Here is a 22,243-nt window from a genome sequence, read left to right as displayed (position 1 = left end):
GCTCTACGAAGGGCTAGTCTATGTTAAAGATAGCCTCTACGTGCCTATAGATTTCCGCACGCAGCTAATTAAAGACTACTACGTAACACCTTTAGTAGGACACCCTAGCCGCACTAGCACGTATTACCTCGTCTCTTATAACTACATCTAGCTAGGGATAACCAATAATGTGCGCCGCTACGTTAAGAACTACTATATATATTTAAGAACGAAGGTCCCTTGCTCTACTTATAGTAGGGAGAAAGCTCTATTAGTCCCCTCTAGCCTAGGGTTTTTATAGTCCGTCGATTTCGTCGTAGCCCTACTAGAGAGCTTAGATTATAATAGCACTTAGTTTATAAACATTATAACTACTATAGATCGCTTTACTAAGAGGAAGCACTTTATTCCTATACGTACTATTACTATAACTAACGCGGCCTTTATAATGCTCTAGATTATTAAGCTCTATAGCGTCCTAGTTAAAATAGTTAACGACCGTAGGACTTAATAGGATTTAGTCTTCTTTAGGGAGCTCGCGTCGTTACTAGGCATCTAGTAGTCTATGTCTACTATATAGCACCCTTAGTCGAATGGACAAGACGAAAACACAAATTAGTAGATAGAGTAGTACCTACGCGCCTTTATTAATTTAGCTTAGGACGACTAGGTTAAATGGTTCCCTCTAGCTAAGTTTGCTCTTAATAACCGCGACACTAAGCTTACTAGTATCTCTCCGTTCTTCGCCGACTATAGAAGAAACATGCGTACGGTACTAGTAACTAGGGCGCTAACTAGCTACGACTCTTACGTACTAGCACTAGTTCGCCTTTCTAAGGAATAAGCGTAGCTTTTCGCCGACAACATAACGAAGCTATATATTGCATTAAACGAAGAGCTAACCTTAATATAATTATAGAGATAGGAGCGTAGGGCGTACGAAGTCCTTAAAGTACCTACTTTTAAGCCCGGCGACATAGTCTAGCTTAGCACCCGTAACCTTAAGAACTGCCTCCGCCTAGCAAAGAAACTAGATAATAAAAGAATTAGCCCTTATAAGATTATAGAAGCTATTCTAGCCTTCTACCCCTACGTATATAAGCTCTTACTCCCCTTGTCCTTTAAACTTAGTACTAACACCTTCTACGTCTCCCTACTTACGCCTATCGCTAACGATCCCCTACCGATATAGAAGTAAGCTAATCTACTACCTATGTCCGTAGATTAAGAGGGGGAAGAATTCTAGGAAGTAGAGAATATTGTTACTTTAGAACACCGTCGTAGAGGTAAGGGAAACTAGCTATTCTACCTTATTAAATACTTAGGGTTTAATTAACCCTAGTAGGAGCTATAGTAGAACCTAGTAGATAGATTAGAATACGTCGTCGTAGAGTTTTACGCTAATGCGCGATCTAAGGGTTAACCTAGGCTATAGAGAGGATTTAAGCTACCTCTTAATAGCGACGAGCCGTCTAATACTATAGTAGCGATAATAAAGCTTATATCTAAGGAGCCCGCGCCTTAGACCGTAGATCTAGTAAAGAATTAAGCCTCTTACGCCCCCTACCTAAGAGCTTAGATAGTTTTAGACCTATTCTAATGTATACTAATAATTACGTACGAAGCCTTAACTCCTTACGATATAGGAGACTCTACGTACGGAGCGATACGAGTAGGAGACTAAGATAATAGTTAGGAATAAGGAAGGACTACTTATAGAGTTACTTCGTAGACTAAGTCGACGGTTAGGGAATAGGTTAGAAAAGCAAACAAAGTAAACACTTAACTATCTACTACTCTAAATTTTATGGTAGATTTAGACGTTTCTTAAGCTTAACGGAGCTTGCTTATTATAGGGGGAGGTAATAATATAGTTTAGCCCCGATTCGAACTATAGTCCTCGGCTACTACTAAGCACTACTAAGACTCTAAGCCGCATACCTCGAAGCGACCCTTATTAGCTACTTCGAGCTTACGCTCTCTTTATTCCTTTATACGATAGTCTATAAATTAAACTGCTTTATTAGACCTTATTAGACGCTTAGTAGTAATAAGAGGTGCGTAGTTAAGGTTAGTGTTATATAGTTAAGAGGCCTTAGGTAATAGACGTAGATAGTTACGGATATCTTATATATTAGGTCGAGTGCTATTCCTGCTACGTTTAGTAGTCATTTTAAGTAATATAAATAGTAGAAATAAGAGGAAATAATGCGTTATATGCGTTAGGAAATAGCTTTTATACGTATCTAAGTAGTAGAAGATTATAGATGTAAGCGAGGATTAATGTTAGAAATTATGTAGATTTTTTAATGTCGGTAGTTAGGTTAATGTAGATTACTTTAGGAGTTAATGCGCGCGCTAAGACAAGTAGCTAGCAAAGCTTAGGCATTAGTTGCTAAGTGCGACGAATCCTAACGCTCTAATTAGCTAGATCTTATCTTAGAGATAAGATCTAATGCTCTAATTAGCTAACTTTATGTCGCGCTCGTGTAAAATTTGCGTGTCGACCCTAGCCTTGCTCTACTAGTAGTCTAGCGAGCGCGCCGCTCGCCCTCGAGTAATTTATTCGACCTAGAGTCAATTTTGAGACGCTCGAGTTGCTAAGGGGTTCACCCTAGCTAGAGAATATTGTAGATATAAACCACTATCAAAATGGACCATTTCGCTAGTTAAATTGTAGTTGAAACTAGAATAGAATATCTACGGCATTTCAGTTGCAGGGTATTTCAATTTATTGAAATAACAGCTGCGTGGTTTCGATTCTATTGAAATATTGCAGTTTTGGTTCCATTTAATGACCTCTCTGCCGGGCGTGACTCCGCCAGAAAGTAAAATTCACCAGATGCTGCATCGGAGTCCAGAACCGGTGAGGACGCTACGAATGCACCTCGTGTCGTACAGCATTTACGGTCATTGCGCCAATGCCATTTGTTCCGAGGACTAAAAACCCATAGAGGCGAGTAATAGTATTTAGTCGTCTTTAGACTTGAAGCACTGACCAAGACCAGAATGTACAAAACCCCATGTCATTTTCGTTGATGCAAGGTCAAGCGGATATCTGCAGCATCGCGGGTGGCGAAGCATTGAAGGTGCTTGATTTTAGCAAACCACTCGCTCCAACGACCTGACTTGTTCTTCTGCAAGCAGCCATATTGATGACATGCATAGTGTATGCATTCAGTGGGAGGTCTGTGGCTTGACGAGTGCTGATAGTCCGGGGCATTGCCTATTGGCCTGATCAAAGCGGCGTGATCCTGTAGCGGGCCAGATGAATACAGCCTGCAGTAGACGCTCGCTACAGCACGTTCACGTGCAGTGAAGAAGATTGAAGGCCTGCAAAGCAGTAAGTGATGGTGGGGATGTTCGGCATGAAAGTTGGACCAAATTGTTGACCACATTGCCGCGCTTGGCGTCAGCAACGCGCTGCTCGGTTGACAACGTGGCTCGGATGTGTCACCAACAATGATCGGCGGGCTTGAGGATCCGACAACCGGGCATCATCACAAAATCAGCAGAGGGCAGTAGCGACTGATGTGCAGACCACCTCCCGACTACAGTAAAGATCAAGGAACATCTGTCTGACAAATTGGCAAAATAACATATCTCGTTTGTTCGCTGTCATCCTCACAAGCTGATATCAGCATATTGCAGTCAAACACATATCAGCCATCCCGCACTGATTTGCCAGCTCGGCGCTTAAAGTCACCTCGTTTCTTGGTTGACATGCCAGCATGTTAATTAACTGAACCAAGATGTTGTCAGGCTGTCGGCAGTTCAAAGAGGTCAGCCTTACCGTCACCGGGGCGCAGTCATTCAAGGATCGCTTCCCGGGAAGCAAACCACACGATGAAAATGTGCCAGGCTGCTCTGAGGATGCCACGGGACGATTCAAAATTCCATGCAATGTGGTGCGTAACACGACCGCGACACACAACGTAGACTGATCGCTCATGAACTGGCTAGACCGGTCTTTCGCACGTCTACAATCTCTACTTTGTGGCCTACGTGGACAGGATATATGTCTATGAGCCGCAATTTCCATCCCAGAATATTGAGCAAGAGCCTGTCTTGATCATAGACACAGAGACGAAACCACAATCTCCTGAAGATCAGAGACACTATGGACGTTACGCAAATCGAGGCACACGAGCCATCAACAGGCTTCTGGTACAGCTACTTGGAACCGAAGAGATAATCGCCGTAGCTAGAGATGATGGCGATGTCGAAGCATACTACATCCGGCATATCTACAGCGCGATTGAAAAGCGAGCCTACTACGACAATACTCTTGGTATTCTCGGGACCGATGTCAAGCCATTCTTTCAACGGAATGTGGGCCTCAGTGCATGGGGATTGGCTATTCACAGTACGGCTCGCATGATTGCTGCCAGCTCCAACACACACGCAACAACCGTATTCACCTTTGCACTCACCGATGGCGAGCCTGAAGACGAGATTGATCTTTCAGACGAGGATGAGGTCTACTACTATGCGATGAATGAAGTCAAGCCGCCAAACGATCGGCGCAAGAACGACGTTCGTATTCTGGCTCATGCTCAGGGATCTCAAAACCTGCCCGACATCGCTTTTTGTAATACTGGCAATGATCCTGCCGGTAGGTGGCTGCTGACTGCCGACATTCTCGGACAAGTGGCGACATGGGATGTACATAACCTACAGTTGATTCAGCTCGTCAATGCCGCATTGAGTCCTCCTGTATTCTCAATACCCTCTGGCTGGATGGATCCACGCAACGGAGTGTGGGGTCTTTTGTTTCTTGATCCATTATCTTTCAGGAACACAGAAACCGTAGAAGAAGCACTGGGCATCTCTGAAGACCAGCCTAGTGTGGACCTGCAAAAGGTGAAAGACACCGCCATCTGGGACTTGGGCAGGACTGTGGATCGACTTGAGAACGTGCGTCGACCATTCAAGGACTTCGGCAAACCAGTTGAAGTGAAAAATGGCAATTATGCAGACCCCTTGGAGATGTCACGGCAAACTGCCAACGTATCTTCAAGTGGGACTACTTCCCGGCGAAGTCACTCTCAGATCAGCAGCACTATTGAGGAAGAAGAAGAGGACGAAAGTGAAGACCGAATGCCCGAGGACAGTGATGATAGCGACGATGAAGTCGGGTACGATTCGGCCGAGGAGTCTCATGTAACCGTTCAAAGGCAAGACGGAAGCCTTTTCCAAGTGGAGAAACCCAAGTGAGTCCGAAATTGCTTCTCTCCATGGGCCTTGCTAATCGAGACTGTCAGACCAGGAGCCAGATTCAGACGTGGCGAGAGCATGTGCGGCGACCTCCCCTGTCCAATACTACAACTTTCATTCAAAGACGTCTACCTCTACCAACCAGCGCCGAACAGCAAAGCCTGGGAACACTTCCCTATGCCATCGATGAGACGTCTCTTCCGGCAAGAAGTGCCCGCATGTTTCGAGTCCGGCAAATTCGGCCGCATCAACATGTATGCACAAATACCCAGTTTGGGTGTTGTGATTGTAGCAACACAGAAAGGTCGCATCGCCATACTATCACTCACCCAGACTGTTACGCGTATGCTCGATTATGCCAAGCAAGACCCAACCCTCTCGCCACAAGACAGACCACGAATGGAGAAAAGGATATATGGATTCAGGGTGGATCATATGCTACCTCTTCCCAGCCAAGAAGAAGCCGGACATCGACCAAAAGCTGGAATACACGGTATCGCTGTTGGCCCTGTACAAGGCACTGAACACCTCGACGACGGATTGAAGCGATGGCGATTGTTGGTTCATTATCAAAACCACGCTATGCTGGCTTATGAGATCGGCAAGTCCTCCAGAGATCAACTCGATTTGAGTTTGATGGCTATATAGTTGTGCTGGATCGAGTCGGGCAGTCATCCCGACTCTCATGAACGCTCCGCGAGAAGTTGTTGATGAATCTTGTACTTATAGTGCACCCTCCACTCTGTACATCGCATGACATCCTAGGCGAGGATGGCATAGTATACAATAGACAGCGAACAACTATATGCACAGTTCTAACCCAAGATTTCTTGACGACAGTATACTCTAACGGCTATGTGTATCACCGGCTCAAGCTATATCCCATTGCACTTTCTTCGTCTGCTCCCGTCGAACATTTCGATACACTTGGACAACTCAAGTTTGACGAGGATTTCTACAAAACATATCCTTCCATTGATCGAGCAGAACTGTCCGTTTTACTATCCCCTCTCCCATCAAGATTGTCGGATCGAATTATGCAGGCGAGAATGTAAGCCCATGATTTGATTTCGATCCGACAAGAGTAGATTGCAGAAGAGAAAAGTCGGATATATACAGCATGGCAGAGAATGGTTTTCTAGGTCACTCGCGTGGTACTTGCAATTCAACTATCTGGGCCAAGAATGGTGATCCAAGAGAAGTGGCAGGAATCTTTTGAGAGTCTTGTGATTCATTGTGATCCAAAGTCTTGTAATTCATACATAGAAACAAATAATGGTGAATCAATGAATCAAAACAAACCACCAAATCCTTCACTTTCAAGCTAAGGGGTCATAACAAGTCAAACTCTTGCTCAACTTCAAGAAGACAGGAGGCTTAGCCCAATGGGAACCAATGATTGCTTTCTATTGAAACCTCTCCAAATCCGAGCATAAATAGAATCCAGAGGTTGTGAGTTCGACTCACAGCCTTGGTTGGTCGCATTGACAATTTGGTCGAAAAGATGTTTCCCAAGAGATTGGTTTTTTTGCTGTTTTGTTGTGATGGATGTGCGTGGTTTCTTTTTGCTAGGCTTTTATACTTTCATTTGCACTTGGGAGCCCTCTAGCTGCGGAAGGTGCTGGTGTTGTCGTACATGTCTTGAAGTGCTACCAGCGAGAGAAGTTTTCTTGCTGTCAACATAGGCTATACAGGTCCAAAGACCAGTCAGTGTTTGCCGCCCAACAGGACAGAGAAAATCCAGGATCGATGGATGATCAAGCTTGTTGTATTCTGGCAGGGATGTGAGCCATTATATCGCCATCATCCTCAATTTGGAAAATCAAAACGCCATGTGTGTTTTCCCAATGCTCATCTATCAGCGTCGAATTAAAAGAGTTTACTCAAATAGAAAGAGGGGAGGCTCCACTCCCTCGTTTTCCAGAACTTTCGTATATCCATCCCCTCCCATGCTCTTTTTTGCCTTGTCGGGGCCGGCTGTGTGGTCAATGGTGTGCCAGCTGATCAAGCACTTCCCACGGCTTCAGCAACAGCAGTAGGCGCATGCTCGGCCAAGACGCTACCAGCAGCGGCACTGCTTGACCCCAAGACACCACTTGTAGTTCCATTCTTCAGCAAATCTCCAGAGACGTAGTAGTACGCGCGATGTGCGATGATCTTGACATGACGGGGCAAGTACAGCGCAACGGCGATCGAAACCATGGATAGGAAGAGGAAGAGTATGGAATCTATACTTCAATTAGCCATCATGTTCCAGCGTTGTCGCAAGAGGTTGGAGGAGGAGCAGAAGGAGAAGGAGGAAAAGCAACACTCACTGAAAATGAACTTCTCAGTCGGCGTCAACATGTAAAGCGAAAAAGTGACTTCATATTGATAGCGCTTGCGTTGGAACCAGCGCAGCAGTGAAGACGGATATAATGCCAGCGCGAAGAGAAAGATGATGCCGGCGCCAATGAGGACGGTGGGGAGACTGATGGGTGCGGACAACATGATTGTAGTTGTCGCCGGGTTGAAGAGTTCGTGAATGGATGCGGACATTCAATTGCGGTCGGAGGTGTTTAATGCGGTGTTTGTTTGTTGGATCGTAGTCGGGATTTTGTTTTTGGTATGAGAAGGCGGAGGCGGATGTGGGCGGAAAGGGTGGTGGGTGGAAGCCGCAGATGTCGCGATTGTCAGAGCACAAGTCGAAAGAGGTCGAATGAGAAGAGGATGACCAAAGGCAGCAAGACGAAAGGTGAGTTTAGATTTGGACCCTTGGAATCAGGAGAAGCGCAACTCTCGGGAGTCGACAGCCGGCCCGGCCAAACGCTCTGGTGCTGCTTCTTTTGTTTGCATGACGTATCGTCACTCTGTTCTTTCCTAAATTATAGGTAGACATCGACACTTCCAAAGGCTTCAATGCTGTCGCTACGCCGTGTGTTCCTCTCCGCGAGGCCAATTCCAGCTGCCCCTCCTTCCGCTCTCCGCGCCTGCTGCTTCACCACAACCACTCCCCTCCCTCAAAAACCACTTCCACCACGCCCCACAATCGAAGAATCAGACATCACAGAAGCTTTCCTCAAAGGCACAGGACCCGGAGGCCAAAAGATCAACAAGACATCCTCAGCCGTACAATTAAAACACCTGCCCACCGGAATCGTGATAAAATGTCAGGAAACTCGAAGTCGCAGTCAAAACCGCAAAATCGCAAGACGCATCTTGGCAGAGAGGATCGAACTCTTGACTCTAGGAGATGACAGTCGTGCCGCTTTGAAAGCTGAGAGGGAAAAGAAGAAAAAGGCGAGTAAGAACAAGAAGGCTAGGAGAAAGTATCGCAAGCTTGAAGATGGCAAGGAGGTTGAAGTCGACGAGGAAGATGAGGGTGAAGACGAGGTGCCAGAGATACGCGATATCGAGGTGCGACAAGATGGCGTGGAAGAACCACCTGCACCGGCTGCGCATACTGTTCAGTCGCACGACAAGCCAGTTTGAGAAGCCCTGAGAATATTGCATGCTGGTGTTGCACAAACTTCTTCATACCCTGGCAAGATTGCGCAACTCTGCTGCAATTATATTCTCGCAGTCCACGTCAATGTCTTGCTCTATTTCCATCAGCCTGGGTCAGATACGCTCCTCTCAGAAGAGTATTGCAATCCCCATAACAGTAGGCTTGACTAGAATTAATAATGTACGCATTAATAATTGAGTTAATAACCATTAATAATCCATTAATTATTACATCTTGGCATGTTGAGAGGGTGACCCTGTCCTCTGCCGCCGCGTACCTATATATACGCAAGCATGCTTAGTAATCATGTGCNAGCCTCTNACGACTAGACTNGTTAGCCTAGTCGTTAGAGGCTAGCACTGTTTTGCGTNCGCGNAATTATTAAGGGCTAGGGTTCGACTCGGAGCTAAGCCCTTCTTTTTGCACTTTTGAAATCTTCTGCTTGCTATTTTACTAACTATATTAAGTGCTTTAAGTAAATTCAAACGGCGCCTATAGACCTCCCTCTTAACTATATATAGCCTCTAGCTCTAGTAGCTAAGCGCAGCCATTAAAGAAGCTCGACCCTAGCTCTTGTAATGTAGCTCGCTTAGATCGCTAAGTTAAGCGAGCTAAGCTTAAATAGTAAGGGGTCTAAGATAGCGTAGCAAGCTAAGTTAGCGCTAAGCTAGTAATAGAGAACTAAGTGTCGTTTAGAGGGTCCTTAATCGACGAGTATTAAGACTATAGCTAAGAGGAAGTAATGTAAGGGGTCTCTAGCGCTAGCGTAGCTCTATTATATAGCCTCTCTAGCGCTAGCGTAGCTCTATCGTATAGCTGCTTCCTCTTCCTTAGATTACTCTGCTTTTTACTCGGATACTAAGGTATAGATGGTAAGGATCCCTAGAACTGCTAACCGTATAGTATTAGGCCTAGCTACGAGGAGGGCTTAATTAGCGGAGGAGGTAGTATAGCTCGCGCGTCGAGGTCTTTATAAGGGAACTCGAGCTAGCTAAGAGCATTAAGAGTTGCTAGAATAGTTGCTACTACTATTTTAATAGCATCTTTAAGGGCTATCGAATCGGACTTCTTAAGCTACTTAATATCTAGCGCGCGCTAGATACGCTCGGTAATAGGATTATTCTACGTAGCATGCCTCTTAGCTCGGCGCTTAATCTNTAATTGCTNCTACTAGTTAGTTATTAGCTCTATACGGCGGTTAAGAACTCTCGAGTTAATGTAGATACNNTATAGCCGATCGGTTATAATAGTCGACATGNNAGATNNGAAGGCGTTTTAAAGGTAATTTATAGCTAAAAATGAGCGCTTAGATGGCACGGAGTTTGCNNGTATAATAGCTAGCCTTCTAGCTAGCTTAGCGAGCTTACTAGCACCTCGCCATTTAACTATTAACTAGAATATTGACGGCTAGAAGCGTATGTCGTCCTTCTATAGCTCCTCGGAGGCAAAGATGCTAGTGCGCTTAATAAAGTAGATAAACTAGCTCTAGAGCTTTAGCCTCTTCGAGCTCTTAACATGCTAGTTAAAGAAGCGAATTGTCGCTACGGCGCCCTCGGTCGTTATTACTAGACGATCTATCTAACAGTTTAAGAGGTAAGCGGCATAGTAAATGTCGGTAGTTTAAATAGCTATGCGCTAATCTAGTCGCTTAAGGACCTCTTATTTATACGGTAAGTTTAGTATCGAGCTTAATTTATTGCGTAGAGCGCGCTAGCGAGGGATAACTTAGCCTATAGTCGACCGGTCGTTCTTAGAGAGCTTCTACGCAAAGTGGAAGGGCTTAATTAAGCGCTATAACGTTATAAGTCGCTCCTACTATGCCTCGTCGTTAATAAGCTTCTTTACTAATAGCTTAGTTACTACTCCTTGCGCCGAGGCGACCTTAAGAACTAGCTTATTCTTAAGCAGCGCGTTAATAGCAGCATAGTAAGAGCCCTAACGAGTAGCGTAAGCAATAGCGAACGCTACTAGTTACTCGCCTTCCTTATTAGCTATTTAAAGTAATAGCTGCTAGATCTTGTCGCTTACGCGGAAGAAGGTAAGTACTATGTTAAGCTCGCGAACTAGTATAGCATATAAGCTAATGGAGCCTTTAGTATTAGGGTCGCCATTATCCTTAAGGCCGAGCTAGAGACTATAGTTATCGCATAACACCGTAAACACGTGCGTAGTCTCTAGATGCTCGTATAGAGCTATATAGAAGCTCCTCTAAGCGCTATAGGTATTAGTGTATATGCTGTTCTACCTCTTTAAATCGCCATTATAGAGTACTCTAACCTTCTTAGTAATAGTCTCTCGTATCTACTCCGCCGATACCGTAGCTCTACTAGCATTAAACGACTCGATATAGAAGGCTTAGCTAGCTAACGTGTTTACTAAGATATTAACGATTCGATCCCTATTTCGAGCGCCGGATTCATCGATAATGACGTTAACATACGGCTCCTAGTTAACTATTGCTTTTACTCGAGCTATTATAGCACTTAAAGCTTACTTAAGAAGCTCGTCGCTTAACCGAGCGCGCGACGGAGGGTTATATCGAAGGCTCGGATTAAGAGCCTTAAGTAGCTAGAGGAGTAGCGGATTCGACTAGAAGTAGTTAAATAGTAAGCTACCTCTATATACCGCCATTAAAGCAAGGCTATCGAGCTTACGGCGGTTTAGAAGTTATGCTTTAGAGAGCGGCTCTAACTGCTTACCTTAAGTAGCGCGAGCAAGCTAAGCCTTAAACTCGGCATTATCGTTAAAGGCACTAAGCGCTAGTTAGCCGCTCTATATAGCGCTCTTAAACTAAGCGCACTAAAGTAAGTGCTTCATCCTTAGCTCCTTGTTCCTTCTCTTAACCTTCTAGTTATAGCACTAGTAGCAGTTAAAGTAGCCGTGCGCGAGGGCATCGAACTAAGCGCTAATAGCACCTTAAGGTCTACTAGCCATGTCGTCTATATAACTGACGACGGCTCAGAGCTGAGAGCTAAGAGCTAAGAGCTAGAGCCTCAGAACTGAGGGGTAGGTCACGTGAGTAATTATTGACCATTAATAATGCGTACTTACTGCGTACAAAGGGCAATAATTGATGTACGCATTAATAATCGATTATTAACGGTTAATAAAGCACCCCTACATAACAGGCTCATCCTGCCTTCCTTCCACAAGGATCAAGCATTAACCCCTGCGTTTTGCATGACCAGAACACTGCATGGAAGTTGGAACAAGGATACAGCATTTTACCCCACGCCAGCAGGATCAATATCCCTGCGCACCATCCACCAAGCACTCGAGCACTCCTCCGCTGCCCACATGCCATGGCTTTCTACAAGCGCTCGAATCGTCGACATGCAGCTGGTGACATGTTGCTTTGCATCCTCTTCCGAAACATGGTCTCGGGCTCCGTCAAGCCATGCAATATTCTCTCTTGGCGCCTATGTGTCACTCCAAGTCTGGACTTTCCATTTTTAGTTTCTTCTTATTTGTACGACCTTCTTTCGAAACAAGATACTGGAGACGGTTGAAAAGAGGGTTGGAAAGAAAGAATAGAGCATTACGATTAGACGGTAAGGATGTCGATGAATCTGACTTCTCGCCGCCTGGCTTCGGCTCTCGGAAAACAATGAAGAATGATGGGACGAGAAAGAAGAAAGCTGCAGAAAAAAACAAAATAGGGCAAGCATTCAGATGTTTGAGATGCAAGAAAGAAGCGAAGGGGATATAGTGAGAGAACAAGAAAATCAAACAGTTCAAGGTCGTCGTAAAATCAGACCCTCGCAAACAGATGGAACAAGAACGCAATCATTCAAATCCCTTTCCCAATAACAGTGTAGAAAAGACGTGTATACTTCCATCTTTTTCCCATCTCGACTCCTCCTCTGATAGAACTCCCGGGCATGTTAGAAATAAAGATCCAGCCGTCAAGAATGATGATATAGATGGCGCGCACAAATGTTGTTGATATGCAAATAGAAACGTCGAAAATGTGTCTGGCCATGTCGTGAAATTTGGTCGAGATCAAGAGTGGAACAAATCCCAGGCGCGCGAGCACAAGCGCAAGAACTCATCTCTCTTTTCTTGGTTGCTCATGCCAGAGCGCCAGTCGGCACTGGCATCGGGGTGATATGTGGCCCGTTTGGCCTCTTGCTGGCCTAGCGGGCTGCCGTGTTCACGCTCGTATTCGTCGCGAGGGCGTCTTCTACCGGCCATTTGGGACTGGCTGTGCTCTGACCTGAGGGCGTCGACACGTGCAGCTCCGGAGGCGTGGGGTGACTGACGCTGAGGAGGATGGGGATACGACTGCGGGTGCCCGGGGTGTTGGGATTGCTGGCTCGGGGGCATTGGCGAGGGGGGTGTGGGTGGTTGTGCGCCGCCATAGTGCACAATCTTTGGCAGCAGATCTTCACGTCCGCGGGACATTTCCTGTACAGCCTCTTCCGCGCTCTTGAATTCCCGTCCACGTCCCGTGGAAGGGCCCTGGTTGTGTTGATGCTGCATCATGCTGGGACTCTGGAGAGGAGGGGGACCAATGCTGGGAGAATGGCCAGTTGCGAACATGGCAGTCGGTGGGCGAGCCGATGGAGGTGCTTGTAAGCTATCGTGGGCGAAGACGTCAGAGATTGGAGGAAGACGGTTGGCAGTCTGTGTGGCAGGGACGTGGTGGATGTGGCTAGTTTGGCTGAGACCGCTAGGTTGATGTGCGTGCGGGCGCAAGCCTGTGAAAGAGTGGTGCAGAGGAGCAGATTGAATAACGCGCTCGTTAGAGAATGTAGCAGCTGATGGAGCTGTGATGGACAAGCCCGGAGGAGGGCCCTTTCTTCGCGATGTTGAAGGATTTCTCTGAGGCATGCCAAACTGTGCTGACTCGGCGCCGGGACCAGTACCGGGTGCGTCAGAAGGAGGCTTCACGCCCTTTTGGCGCGCCTCAATGATCTGACGTTGCTGCTCTCTTACGTCTAAACTGCGTTGGAGTTGCGACCTCATGGTCGGGTCTTGAGTCTGGAAACCTGGCGACAGGCACGCAACACCGAGGTCGTGGATAGCAAGTCCAGCTGAGTCTCTTGCTGTCAAGGGAGCCGGACGGGCAGTCTGAGGACCACGGCCAGTAGCTCCGTGTACGGACAGGTCAAGTCTTCTTGGACGAGGTTTTGCTGATGGGTTGGGCGAGGCCGGTGGCTCCTTCTTAATTTTTGTGACGGATCGCAGTCCAGCAGCGCGAGCACTATCGGTCATAGTTAGTATGAAGATGAAGTCAATGAGCATGGAGACGTGATACCTCTTGGGAGAGACGTTGTCTTCAACACTGTGCCTTGGCGCAGATCTGGGAGAATCCCCAACAGTAGTTGACGCGTTCGTGCCAGGAGGAGTGGTTCTTGTTGCCATTGGAGGAGCAGAGGCAGCGAGATGGGCAAGACTGGACAGTCCTTGGTCTCGAGGAACGGCGTGAGCAGTAGGTGCAGCAATGATGGTCGTCATGGCGCCGGGACAGGGTGCGGCGGCGACGATGATGGTGATAATGGACAATTGACGGGCAGCTGCAGGGTCAGAAGGGGATCACAACGAGTGGACTCGAAGGCACACACTATTGACGGAAGAGATGCGCGATCGGCAGTCAGCCTTTCCTTAGCAGGCGCTCTTTATCGGACAGGCGGCTAGGATACGAGTATTGGCACAATTGCGTTGCAGAGGTGTCGAGTTCTTGGGAAAGCGAAGCGCTGCGATAATAGAGTACGTGGTAGGGAGCACGCAACGAATAGGCAGTTGCAGAAAGAGACAAAAGGACGCTTCCGCGGGAAGGGAAAAAAGCGTCAGCCTCGCTCAATTCAAAAGGGTTGACGGCCACGCGCGAAGGGGCACGGCGGACGTCTGCTAAATCTACGTTGAAGAAGGCAAGCGAGACGGCCGCTGTACATGGAACGACCACTGCTTTAACCTGTGACAAAAACAGAATTAGCCTCTGCCCCCAAACCCAGCTGTCCCCCCATATCTTTTCCTTAAAGGGACGTGAATGGCCTGTGCGAGCTCCCCTGTGAACCAAAGAGACGGCCTTCTTACCTAGAGCAGCATGACGATGGCAATGTCTTGACTACTTGGCACCGTTTCACTTCTGCCCGCGGACCAGCCATGGGAACAGCGACGTCGATTGGTGACTTTGAAGCCTGTCCCGTCGACTTTCACCACGTCTTTGGTCGTCGCCAATCGACGACAGCCAACAGTTCAGCCAACACGGCCTCGCCGTCTCACGACCGCGCAATAGCTCGCAAAGCGCGTTTCGACCAATTGCAATCTTGCAACATGCGCTGCTGCAGGCGCACGCCCCCCTGCAAGGTGAAGTGAAACAATCTGCTAGCGGGAGATCCGTTCGCCGTGCGCGCCCGGAAGTCTGGATCCATTCTTGAACTCTGTTCTGTTGACTCTCCTTTTTCTCCTTGGTCTGCTTTTGGCTGCTGTTGACTCGAGCATAAAATTGATTTATATGGGTCATAACCAGCAACTCGTTCTCACCACGGAGCTATCGTCGGAAGACTGCTGTACAGTAGTTCGTTCGATATGCGGCTTGCACCTGTCGCCCTAAGATAGCAACGATGCGATTGCGAGGCATCCTGCACCCTTGTTTAGTTAAACATATTGACTGAAACCGTCGTGATCGTTGATGTTGTTGCAACTCCTGCGTATCACGCATCGGTTTCGCTCTTTTGTGGATCAGGAATACGGTGCTTGGTTAATGTTGCTGTATGAGCATCGCCTTGAAATCGGGCCGCCAGCCCTGTTTAAGAAGTGCTTGTTCAGGTTTTGTTCTGTTCGCCGGCATGAACCATCTTAGAATTGATTCACGCCCCAACCTCCCAAACGTTCTTCAAACGTTCTTCTACATCGACGCGCTCAAACCGGTTTTCGTCATCTGCAGACCTTCACCGTCCAGACACGCCTACGCCGCCGCGCGTCTCACTGGCAGCCATATGCCTCCCCTCTGCATGCCTTAGCAAGGTCTGTAGAGCGTGTGTGGGCCTATTCCCACGATTTTACCTGCCTTTTGAGTCGTGGTTCTAGGGCTCGATTGCATGTACATTACCCCTCGTGTTAAAGCACTCTCAACAACACGCGTAGCTGTCGCGGAGGTGCCACTTGCCGAGGTGCCCTGTCAGTGGTTGCAGAGTCGTCCCCACCACCACTTTGCAACCTTGTAGCAGCTGTCTCGACTCACAATGTCCTCGAGTACTCGAGTAGCGCATCCTACTCGCGCCAAGTCTCTGCATTCAGCAGGTGATGGACAGACGACTGCATCCCACTCAACTTGCATTTTATATCAACCAACACGAGTGGACAATATGTTTCCCGCGCGTCTCCTGTTCTCCGGGTCCGTAATCAACACACCAGAAAACATTACTTGCTCATCCAATCTGGTTGTACTATACACCACCTTGGCGCCTGGCGCTTCTTGCGCACATGTATTTGCTGCATATCGTGTACATCGCTTGCGGCAATCTCGACCATCCTAGTCGTCTCACCCGCAGCACCCGACTTGCCGACAATCGTGCGGCTCAATTCGAATATTGGTGTGATCGACGGCAGGCCGCGATCGTTTCAGCATCGTTTGACTGCTTGTATATTGCGGGGGTATATCGAACAATATTGATCCACACAATACTCTATACAAGAAACGTATCATATAATGAGACAACGACTACATGGTCGAGCAAATCAAGTCATCGTTGACAATCGAAGCACTGCCAAACGAATCCGCAACATCAGGCAAAACGACAACATGTCACAAAGTCGAAGATGAAGGTGCGCCTCATCCGCATGGCAAGCCCGGTGTGTGTCACGAGAGTACTGTAGGACAACGCCTGAGACCTGTGTCACTCTTGTGTGTCGATGCTCATACCGGCAGCACTTCCACAATCAAGATTGAGATGCTCAAGGGATCCAAATTGCTGGAAAACAGTCGCAATCCTTCATATTGCACTTGAACTTCTGATCTTCATTTCCCGACAAATTGCGATTCGTCGAAAGCATTGCCATCTACCCCAGCCGTTCGTCACGGATAGAATGTGTAGCAAAATCGAGAGGACACGAAATGAAGCAATCATGATGGCAACGGTCGGTATGGCTTCCGGATAGAATTGCGACGACTTTTACGACACGACAAAGCCCTGAAGTGAGAACAACAAGATAAATTTACTTTAACATAGCTTACGATGCCACACTTCTGTTCCGGCCAGCACAGATTGTCGTCCTCAACACTTTTCTCGACGCTGACCCAAGCCCGAGATGTTATCATGGCGGGATTGAATTTCTCCGAATCCACCTCACGGAGGTAACTTGGATGTCGGATTGAGGTACACCCCGGCGTACTTGTGTGCATCAGCCCAATCCATGAGTGCCCACCAGTTCCCACACACGTGAGTGTTGTTGGCAGAGAAAGGTCCCAGGATACCCTCAAATCTTCTCTCAATCGTGTTGTCGGCATGTCACATGACTGACTGCCGCAAGAACTCGGCACAATGATACAAGTGGTCAGCCTCAATTTCATCAGGGACGACTCCATTGATGGCCTTGTCAATTGTTTGTTGCAATAGCCACTAGGAAATTATGGTCAACACTAGGAATCGATCTCTGGTACACGACAACTTACGACGCAATGCAATTCGTGATATCCACCGATACCGAAGAATTCGCCGGGTCGACTTTCGAATGCCACACGGCCGTGTCTCGCTCGGTGTAGGATCTCGTGCCATGCTGGATATGCCTTTGTCTTCTCTCCCATGAAGCTCTCATTCCGATGGAAGACTTCGGTATGTTTCTGGACTGAGAATCGGTCAGCCTGGCCGTAGTCTTCGAAGGCTCGTCATGGACTCACACTCAGGTCCCAGTAGCGGTGGCGCTATTCCTGGTGTATGGATGATCTCGCTTTTGTACGGGGGAACGTGTTCAAAGATATCGTAATTTCTCTTTTGAATGACGGAAATCCATATCAAGAGGAAAAATGTCACGATGGTCAAGATGCCGTTCATGATCAGGGTCAAGTAGACGAGCCAATGCGTTTGGAGAGGTGATCGAATCTCGCTTTGGCGTGATGAGCCCTCGCTACTGGCGTCGTAATTGTCATCATGGTACTTTTCCATGCTGTCTCGACTTTGCATGAGTGGTAGATTGATTTCAGAGTTGAACTCCTGACTTTTGAACCGGACGGACATATTCCCGGGCATGATAGGAGTTGGATTCGCTCAGAATAAGAAGAGGATGAAAGATAAATGAAGGTCTTAAAGAGGGGTGAGCAGCATATGTAAGTGAGAACTCGTCAGTCACGCGAGCTGCATGGTTCCTCATGCTTACGATTGCTCCCCGTCCCCGTTGCTGTAGAAAAACAAGGGACGTGGTCTTTCGTTAATTCTCAGTGTTCTAAACCAGCAACACAACCTTTGTCCGTTTGTGTGGACACGCACAAGGACAAAAGAGTCTCCACACAGACAAGTTCGAACGCAAGCTTAGTTAGGCTCGATTACCATTTCGTATCACAGTAAGTTTCATTTTGGCAGACTGATTCCATGTCTCTTATCTGTGTACGAAATATGGATTATCAACTGTCTGGATACATCTTCTCAAATCCTCCTCTCTCAATTTGTATCCTGCTAACCTTCCTTCAACACATCTCTCCGTGCCACTTCAAACAACGAGTGCGGTAACGCGTCTCTTCTTGGTACCGTGGTAAAGATCGCTCTCACGTTTCTTGTAGGTGGCATGGTAGATGTCACTCTCAGGTACAGCTTCACGCTTTTTGTAAGTTGCGTGGTAGATGTCGCTTTCGGGAGAGGCTTCACGCTTCTTGTAGGTGGCATGGTAGATATCGCTTTCGCGCTTCTTGTAGGTCGAGTGGTAGATGTCGCTTTCGGGGGCGGCTTCACGCTCGAGAATAGCTGAGCGTGTCTCTGAGGGTGATGTTAGCATAATTGGTGCTGCGTTATGATCTCCCATGTTGGAGGACTTACTCAGTGCATCATTGGCAGTGGGCATTGCATTGGCGCCTGCGGTAAGGAGGACTACGAATGAGAGGATAGAAGTGAACTTCATGGTGGTGGGTATCTGTTGAGTTGACTTGAAGGACTTGAGTCAATGAGGCAGAGTTGGAGAGCGAATGGAGCATGGGTGAATCGTGTTGCTCATATACTCTTCCGAGATCCATGAGTTCTCGTCGAATGGCAGGTTAGCTTATGCTCAACTGTTCCACATTACTACCATGTCGGTGATAGACCGGGCCTGTCCCGCCGTCCTGTGCGCCAATAGTCCCTATTCCCAATCAGAGCTCGCAAAACACGACGGTGAGTCGAGAGGATTCAATTCTCACAGACAAATCTCACGGATGTGAGCATGAGATGTTGTGCTGTGCGTCAAGCAAACGATCTAGCTAGGGTCTATACGAGCCATGCACACCGCCAATGCCGATATCCGACAGCAAGAGTACAGCATTGCGTCGATCATGATTGTTCGCATGAGCAGTTTCTGCTTCGGGCATAGCTAGCTGCGGATTCAAGCATGTCAAGCTCTTGCGGGCAAGCATTAGCTCGACTTGGTTGTTCTTTCCTCCGTTGACGTCTCACATTGTGGAACTTTTCTGTCCAAGTAACCCCTCTTTCTGGTGTCGTACAGTCAGCTTTTCGAAACTTCATGCACTCTGCTTGTCACTTTACTTCACCGCTATACTGTAGAGGTCAAGCAGACGACTGATAAGTTACTGCTTCGGCCGTGTCTTGTGTCGTCTGCAGGATCAAAGTAGAGCGTGAATGTAGTGCATGAACGCAGGACCGTAAATCATGCCGAAAACCTTTCAAGTACACAAATGCTTGGAGAGAAGTCATGTACCAGCGCCAAGCTCGCTGCTTACCGAGAGCTCCTGGTAAATAGCCATCGAAAGATACGATGGTTTCTCGGCGGTGACAATGTCCACTGAGAGTGAACACATATGCTCTCTGGACAAACGTCCCAATAACAGTATCTTGTGGCTTTTTGATAGCTTTTGAGCCGACCGGTCGGTGACAGAGAGCTCGGCTCTGTGCTTATGGAAGACGTCGTTTGGCAAGCTGACACGAAGACCATATGCTGCAAGTGATCTTGTGACCACTTCCCTCTTTCGGCATAGGCATCAGAGGTGAGAAGATGGGCATATGCATCTGGTGGCAGGCATGAAAGCGTCCATGATCTAGCTTCTCCTAGACATTCCGTCGTCAGTTGTCGAGTATCGAATCAAGCCCTCTGCGGATCGTTCATTTCTCCCAGTCATGCGCTTACGGAATTCTATCGCACTCGTATGGCCGACCTACGCAGTCGCCTCTATCCACCTTGCAGCACAGGCCTCCTCTTGTGTCCTAGATTATACATCAATACTTCCGAGACCGATTGAAGTATCCATATCAGCCGAGTATGGAGAGTTCATACGCACCATGGGTAGCGGCTCATCCGCTACAGTCTCAACCTACCGTCGTTATGCAGATAATAAAACAGTGGCTATCAAGGAATACAGATTGCCCTCATGCACCACCGACGAGACTCAAGAAACCAAGTTGGAGTACCATCTAGGGGCTATGGTCTCGAACATATCTTCGATGACACCAACTCTGGATTTACTCCATTTTTCTTCGGCATGCCAATGGTATGTGGTGACGGAACACGTACCGTATAGCCTTATGGACCTCCGCCTCACTTTAGGCCCACAAGAGCTCGTCGACATCATATTGAGCCTCGAGGTGGGCATACATGCCATGCACAGTCTCGGTATCTCACATGGCGACATCAAGCTCGAAAATGTACTCCTGACATCGGATCAAAAACCTAAGCTGATTGACTTCGGAAGTGCGACGTTCCATCGCTGCAGAGTTGATGCTCTAGAAGCCGAGACCAACGTGGCGCCAGGCGATTATGGCACACCAGCGTATCTCCCACCCGAAGTTTTCACCTCGTTGGAGTATGACAGGGCGAAGGCGGATCTATGGGCTTTGGGCGTGTTGGCATACGTTCTGTTCGCAGGAAGAATGCCGTGGAAGTTGGCCAGTCTAAGAGACTCGAGTTGGCGGGAAGTCTTGGGCATCGAGGTTACAGACAGCCATTGGTGTGTAGCTCCCAAGTCCATTGTGACTCATGCTATCTGTACTTCTGAGATGGCTCAGGTGGTCGGTGAGGTTCCTGAGACGATTCGAGATACAATAGCAAGATGGCTTGAGATTGATCCGGCATATCGTTCCTATAGTAGTTGAGATTTCAGAGGAAGGGCGAGAATGCGAGATATCAATCACACAAGCTCCGGTCACAGGTTGTCGTTGTGGCTGCATGACGGCGAGCGGTGTCGCTTCTGGGCCTAGCGATATCGTCGGCCGATAGAAGTATTTTCGAATAGGCAGACGCCAAGCCTCATGACCTATATCAACAAATAGACCTCACTTCGCTCCTGCAGATTCATTTCAGTTTTCTGGAGAGCTGAGCACTTCGCATGAACACAGGCTCTCGATTTTCTCGGACTTGGACAATGTTGTACTTAAGGTAAGAGCGACTGCGGCTTGAAACAGAAAGTGCACTCGATATCGTGCTGTTTTCTGAAGAAAGTACATCTCAATCGTACACCTCGATGAGGAAGGAGCCATGGTCGACGCGTCGTCCGCCCGGGCACGATAGCAAGGAAACGTGGGTTTAGAGATACAGTACAACTGATAGATCAATTCCCAGCCTGCGTGGTCGAAGGAGCGGGAGAAGAAGTATGAGGAGACTGTACGTTCCCATACAGGCTGTGTCATTGAAAGAATTGCCGAGAAGAGAGATGTTCGGGTACCTGCTCGTGTGGTCTACTGATTCCAGGGTTACATTTTTCGAGGTTCGAAGGACTTCATCGGCTTCTGGATACGCCTCGCAGGATCACGAACTGACCGCCCCATTGATGGGATTTCCGGCGCCCTTCTTATCTTTCGCTCGAACTTTCTGGCAGCAAGAATTGACGACACGCCGCTCAGACTCGTTACGAGAGCCGGAGTCTCGGAAACCCTCACCAACCCTTGGGCGGCAACCCCCGCATGGAGAGCACACGCTTGGGCCAACTCACAATTTGCGTATGGATAGGGCCACTCACAAGATAACAGAGGCGCGTCGAAGTCTACGAAATCTCATGGGCACGCGTCGTCTCACGGCGAACACCAGAGTTATACAGCATCCGATGTCAAGGCCAAGGCTCGCTCGAAAAGCGTGATTGTCCCTTGGCCGCTCTTGTTCGCATACCAAGTGTACGCCACTATCAAAGAAGAATTGAGAAGCGTCTCTTGTCGCGGCTCTGCCTCCTTGGCACCATCAGATGTTGCATGCCATTGGACGCAATATAGGCTGGCGACTCTTATCTCGACGTGGCGGCTCCTTCATCCGGCACAACCGCACCCTGATCCGAGGTCATCTCGCCTACCTATCTTCTTACAGGACTAATGTTAACGGACGTAATCCTCATGGTCTGCTATCGTTGACAGGTGCGTAGCAGAATTGTCAATTGGACGTCGTTGGATGGTGGTCAGGTCTTCTCAAGCGTAGTAGCATGTCCCTCGAGCT

At 47.9% G+C, this 22,243-nt stretch overlaps 8 protein-coding genes across 8 annotated transcripts; 4 read left to right on the top strand and 4 right to left on the bottom strand.

Annotated features, from left to right (window-relative positions):
- Positions 1–964: 964 nt before the first annotated feature.
- On the top strand, positions 965–1,171 carry M438DRAFT_283524 (uncharacterized protein; the record flags this gene model as incomplete). Its single annotated transcript, XM_029901396.1, has 1 exon — positions 965–1,171. A coding segment is annotated over one exon (207 nt), but the record flags the coding sequence as incomplete, so codon positions are not given.
- A 2,349-nt stretch (positions 1,172–3,520) lies between these two features.
- Positions 3,521–6,021, top strand: M438DRAFT_369444 (uncharacterized protein). Its single transcript, XM_029908109.1, has 3 exons — positions 3,521–3,887; positions 3,943–5,192; positions 5,244–6,021. The coding sequence occupies exons 1-3, from the start codon at positions 3,732–3,734 to the stop codon at positions 5,842–5,844; spliced, it is 2,007 nt and encodes a 668-aa protein (XP_029755748.1). The 5' UTR covers positions 3,521–3,731; the 3' UTR covers positions 5,845–6,021.
- A 686-nt stretch (positions 6,022–6,707) lies between these two features.
- On the bottom strand, positions 6,708–7,823 carry M438DRAFT_349677 (uncharacterized protein). The gene is made up of 2 exons (XM_029906450.1): positions 7,512–7,823; positions 6,708–7,424 (listed from the first exon to the last, which is right to left on the bottom strand). Exons 1-2 carry the CDS (start codon positions 7,684–7,686, stop codon positions 7,201–7,203), a joined length of 399 nt encoding a protein of 132 aa, XP_029755747.1. The 5' UTR covers positions 7,687–7,823; the 3' UTR covers positions 6,708–7,200.
- A 130-nt stretch (positions 7,824–7,953) lies between these two features.
- Positions 7,954–8,902, top strand: M438DRAFT_349675 (uncharacterized protein). The gene has a single exon (XM_029906449.1). The coding sequence runs from the start codon at positions 8,095–8,097 to the stop codon at positions 8,665–8,667; it is 573 nt and encodes a 190-aa protein (XP_029755746.1). The 5' UTR covers positions 7,954–8,094; the 3' UTR covers positions 8,668–8,902.
- Positions 8,903–12,685: 3,783 nt separating this feature from the next.
- M438DRAFT_339756 (uncharacterized protein) lies at positions 12,686–14,143 on the bottom strand (the record flags this gene model as incomplete). Its single annotated transcript, XM_029904254.1, has 2 exons — positions 12,686–13,889; positions 13,944–14,143. The coding sequence occupies 2 exons, from the start codon at positions 14,141–14,143 to the stop codon at positions 12,686–12,688; spliced, it is 1,404 nt and encodes a 467-aa protein (XP_029755745.1).
- A 2,810-nt stretch (positions 14,144–16,953) lies between these two features.
- On the bottom strand, positions 16,954–18,134 carry M438DRAFT_400534 (uncharacterized protein). Its single transcript, XM_029909475.1, has 4 exons — positions 17,529–18,134; positions 17,304–17,476; positions 17,144–17,250; positions 16,954–17,113 (listed from the first exon to the last, which is right to left on the bottom strand). Exons 1-4 carry the CDS (start codon positions 17,875–17,877, stop codon positions 16,978–16,980), a joined length of 765 nt encoding a protein of 254 aa, XP_029755744.1. The 5' UTR covers positions 17,878–18,134; the 3' UTR covers positions 16,954–16,977.
- Positions 18,135–18,156: 22 nt separating this feature from the next.
- M438DRAFT_146499 (uncharacterized protein) lies at positions 18,157–18,941 on the bottom strand. Its single transcript, XM_029898942.1, has 2 exons — positions 18,658–18,941; positions 18,157–18,597 (listed from the first exon to the last, which is right to left on the bottom strand). Exons 1-2 carry the CDS (start codon positions 18,737–18,739, stop codon positions 18,335–18,337), a joined length of 345 nt encoding a protein of 114 aa, XP_029755743.1. The 5' UTR covers positions 18,740–18,941; the 3' UTR covers positions 18,157–18,334.
- A 1,003-nt stretch (positions 18,942–19,944) lies between these two features.
- Positions 19,945–20,916, top strand: M438DRAFT_400533 (kinase-like protein; the record flags this gene model as incomplete). Its single annotated transcript, XM_029909474.1, has 2 exons — positions 19,945–20,315; positions 20,346–20,916. The coding sequence occupies 2 exons, from the start codon at positions 19,945–19,947 to the stop codon at positions 20,914–20,916; spliced, it is 942 nt and encodes a 313-aa protein (XP_029755742.1).
- Between the last annotated feature and the right edge of the window lie 1,327 nt (positions 20,917–22,243).

Source organism: Aureobasidium pullulans (assembly GCF_000721785.1).
Source record: "Aureobasidium pullulans EXF-150 unplaced genomic scaffold scaffold_32, whole genome shotgun sequence".
NCBI lineage: Eukaryota > Fungi > Ascomycota > Dothideomycetes > Dothideales > Saccotheciaceae > Aureobasidium > Aureobasidium pullulans.
This window is presented reverse-complemented; position numbering and strand designations above follow the sequence as displayed.